The sequence below is a fragment of the Cynocephalus volans genome, chromosome 2 (assembly GCF_027409185.1).
Source record: "Cynocephalus volans isolate mCynVol1 chromosome 2, mCynVol1.pri, whole genome shotgun sequence".
NCBI lineage: Eukaryota > Metazoa > Chordata > Mammalia > Dermoptera > Cynocephalidae > Cynocephalus > Cynocephalus volans.
The window spans coordinates 46319604-46323067 of NC_084461.1; the positions used below are offsets into that span (position 1 = coordinate 46319604).

The 3464-nt window shown below is 60.1% G+C and overlaps 1 protein-coding gene across 1 annotated transcript; it reads right to left on the minus strand.

Moving 5' to 3' along the window:
* Nucleotides 1-500: 500 nt before the first annotated feature.
* On the minus strand, nt 501-2663 carry CCNO (cyclin O). Its single transcript, XM_063084893.1, has 3 exons — nt 2277-2663; nt 1478-1663; nt 501-986 (listed from the first exon to the last, which is right to left on the minus strand). The coding sequence occupies exons 1-3, from the start codon at nt 2661-2663 to the stop codon at nt 501-503; spliced, it is 1059 nt and encodes a 352-aa protein (XP_062940963.1).
* Nucleotides 2664-3464: the final 801 nt, after the last annotated feature.

Below are 3464 nucleotides of genomic sequence, written 5' to 3' on the forward strand. Positions count from 1 at the left end.
GCTGTGGGTTCTATTTAGCCTCACACCCTTTTAGACCTGGTGGTGCACAATCCCGAGCCTCTAGGCACTGAGGTCGCGGGACCCAAGCCTACAAGTGACCCTGACTCGCCTTATCATTGGAACCGCAGCATCCTGGACCTAGCCCAACCTGGCGTATCCGCAGAGAGATGCCAACCAGAGTGGACTGGGAGGGATGGAAAGATCCCTCGAATGTTGCTGACGACTCTATTCCCGAGCTATCTTCACCTTCCTTCCCCACGGACAGACACGTGCAATAGCAGCATTCAGACAAACCATAACAAACAGCCTCTTTATTGAGGAAAGACACGGCTCCCTCGTGTTCTCTCAGCAAAATAAATAACATCTAGATGCTAGTATTGTACACTATTTACAGTCGGGATCCCAGAACCCTTCTCTACGGACTAATACTGCACTCTTCTGAATCAATGGGAGAGGTCCAGCAGCCGGACCAGGGAGTAAAAAGAGACCAAGGGTCTGTTTTATTTCGAGGTGGGGGACAGGCTGCACTTCTCGCAGATCTGGAAGGGCAGCATGTGAGTCAGAGAGGTACTGTTTATGGCCACCAGCAGCCGTAGCTTGCCCAGGCAGTCTTGCAGCGCCGTCTCGTGGTGCCCGCCCAGGCGCAGGTCCACCGGGCGCGGGAGCTGCAACATGCGGTCTGCCAGCGCCAGGCAGCATATGGCCAGCAGGGAGGGGGCGTAGCTGGTGAAGGCGTAGTCGGCCAGGCTAAGCTCGGCCACTGCCCGCGCTAGGGCTTGCGCTTCCAGGGCTTCGGAGACCTCCGCCTGTCCCGCCTCCACGCGAGCGTGCGTGAAGTGCTCCAGGAAGAAGCTGATGGTGGGCGCGCCCAGGCTGAAGTGCAGCTTGTGCAGCACGATGCACTCGAGATTGCACAGCTGCTGCCGGGAGAAGGCGCCACAGCACAGGGCCAGGAGCTGCTTCACGCGCGGCGGGTGCACCTCCACCTGCAACACAGGGAGCGCTCTGCCCCCGCCTTGCGGCTTCCAGGGCCGGAGGCCCACACCCCTGAAACCTAGGAGAAAACCGGGACTCCCCCCATCCCTTCCAGAGAGAGAGCCGAGGCTTTACCTCTCCACTACTTCCACTTAAATCACCTGGGGCATACTTCCAAGCGCGGTTTCTCTACTGTCCGACGAAAAAAAACGTTTGGGAAATTTTGAAGTTTTTTTCAGTACTGGAATAGAGGCGCCACAGAGATGTTTGGGAGTGACTACAGCCTATTTCTTTGGGGGCTGAGTGACAGGATTGTTAGTTTGTAGGAGAGTTTGTGGGAAAGTTGTGAAGTTAAGACTGCAGGATACGTAAATATGCAAACGTCTGCCAAATGAGTTCAAGGTACCCAGTACTGAACTGTGCGCGCCAGAGAGCTGCGCCGCCATAGAGTGGCGGGGAGTTTGGCTGCGCGCCCCCTGTCCCCCATGCTGCGTGGAGGTACCTGTTTGCAAGCGATGAGCAGGGAGGTGACCCCGAGCAGCTGGAAACAGTCTGCGGCTACCGGCGTGGTGGTGAGGAAACGGTCCAGAGTGTTCACCGTCAGGCACAGCGACTCGAAGGAGAGACCGAATTGGCGGTGCACGGGGATCAGCCAGCTGAGCAGCTTACAGCGGGATTCCGCCGTCACCTGTCGGGAGGGAGGAGGGAGGCGGGCCGGCTGAGCTTTGGGCGGAGAGGGGCTGCGGAAAGGAAGGGCGAAGAAGATTCAGGGAGCTTCCCCGGAGGGGCAGGGGGAAGAGAAAGCTAAATGCACTGGAAACTGGGAAACACGCAGACAGCGCTGCTGCGGAACCAGCGCTGACCTGGCTGGAAGCCGGGACGCCTGGATTCGTGTCTGGCGCTGTGCCGAGCGCATCATACTTATTACCTCGTTGTAATCCTCTCAGCAACTCAGTGGAAGGGGGCTAGTCCATTTTGCAGATGAATTGTTAAAGCTCAGAATTGTTAAATAACTTGCCCAATGTCGGTAGCAGTACGGACTCGACCTAGAAACCAACTCCTCTGCACTCTACCGTGCCCCACTAGACAGCTTGGAAACTTGGGTCAGGTCACCTAAGCCACCTACTCCCAACTTTTCTCCATCTGTAAAATAAGGCCGGTGACCTGCCCTTCCAAGGCCCCTTCTGTTCCAGCTGGGGGCGGGAACCGGAGCGCCGCGGAGGGCAGACACCGCAGGGAAGGAGAGAGCCTGGGAGAGGAGGAAGAGAGGCGGCAGGGAGCCGGCTCTGCCAGCGTCTCACTTGTGGCTGCCGAGCCAGCGGCTCCCGCGGGTGGAAGTGGCTCTCCTGCGCCTTATAGAAGGCGTAGCAGCTCTGGCCGTAATCGCGAAAGGTCTGTAGATCTAGGTGCGCCAACGGCTGGGCAGGGCTAGGCAGGGAGCTGCAGCCCCGCGCCGCAGACGCCGCGGGGCTGCATGCGCCGTCCGAGCCGGAGCTGGGGGACTCGAGCAGGTCGTAAACGCCGGAGTCACCGGGGAGCGGGCACGGGTTCAGGGGCTGCAGCGGCTGCTTCCTCCGGAGGCGCGGGCGCCTGCTCTTCTTCACCGGGGCACGGAGGTTCTGGTGGTTGTCTCGCCTCTCCGCGCGGGCGGCGGGGCTTCTAGGGCTAGTAGGGCAGGGGGTCACCATGACGCAACCGGGGGACCGCTTTACTACCCCCCAAAGCCCCAGCTGCGGAGGGCAACAAGCGCCCGCGCGACAGTGAGGAGGCCGGGTCTGACTGCCGGCGCCGGCCTAAGTACCCAGCCTGCCCCTTCCCTCCACCACGCCCCTGGCCTGGCATTGGCTGAGCCTAGAGCGGCACGAGAGCCGCGCTTTCTCAGCTGGAGAACCTCTCCTCCCACCCAGCCCCAGCAGCGCGTCGTTTCGGTGGTCCGCGAGCGGGAGGAGGAGCTGCGCGGGCGCGGAGCTCCCACCTTCAGCTGCAGTCTCCGTGCGCGTCCTGCGTTACCCGGGCAACCCGAGCCCTGGGCGCTACAGGAGCTGGGCACGCGGAGTGGGTGCGAGTGGGGCGGCGGTCCGGCTGAGGGGCTCGGCTACGCCAGGGAAATAGATTCTCCCAGGGGCATCTTCCTGTCCTTGGCCAGATGGTCTGGACACTTGCGAGCACCTTCCATGCCGGCTCTGATCCAGGTCGGTACTCTTGTTAGAAGTCTGCTTCTGAGCTCCAAACGAAGTTCGGCCTACAATTCAGTGACCCATACAAGCAGTAATGCTAATTCTGTTGTGTTTGTGGTTTTTGCTTCAGTTAGCACTGGAGTAGCCAGTAGCCTTCCTTCCTCCGGTGTCGGGGAGCCGAGCCTGGGCATGTTCCTCTGTGCTGCTGTGTATGGAGGAGCTAGTCCAGCCAGCCGGGCATTCGTGCTCAAAACAAAACAGAAAACTGCCCAGCGAACCTCAAGCAGCGTGTCTGCAGTCCTGTAAATTCTT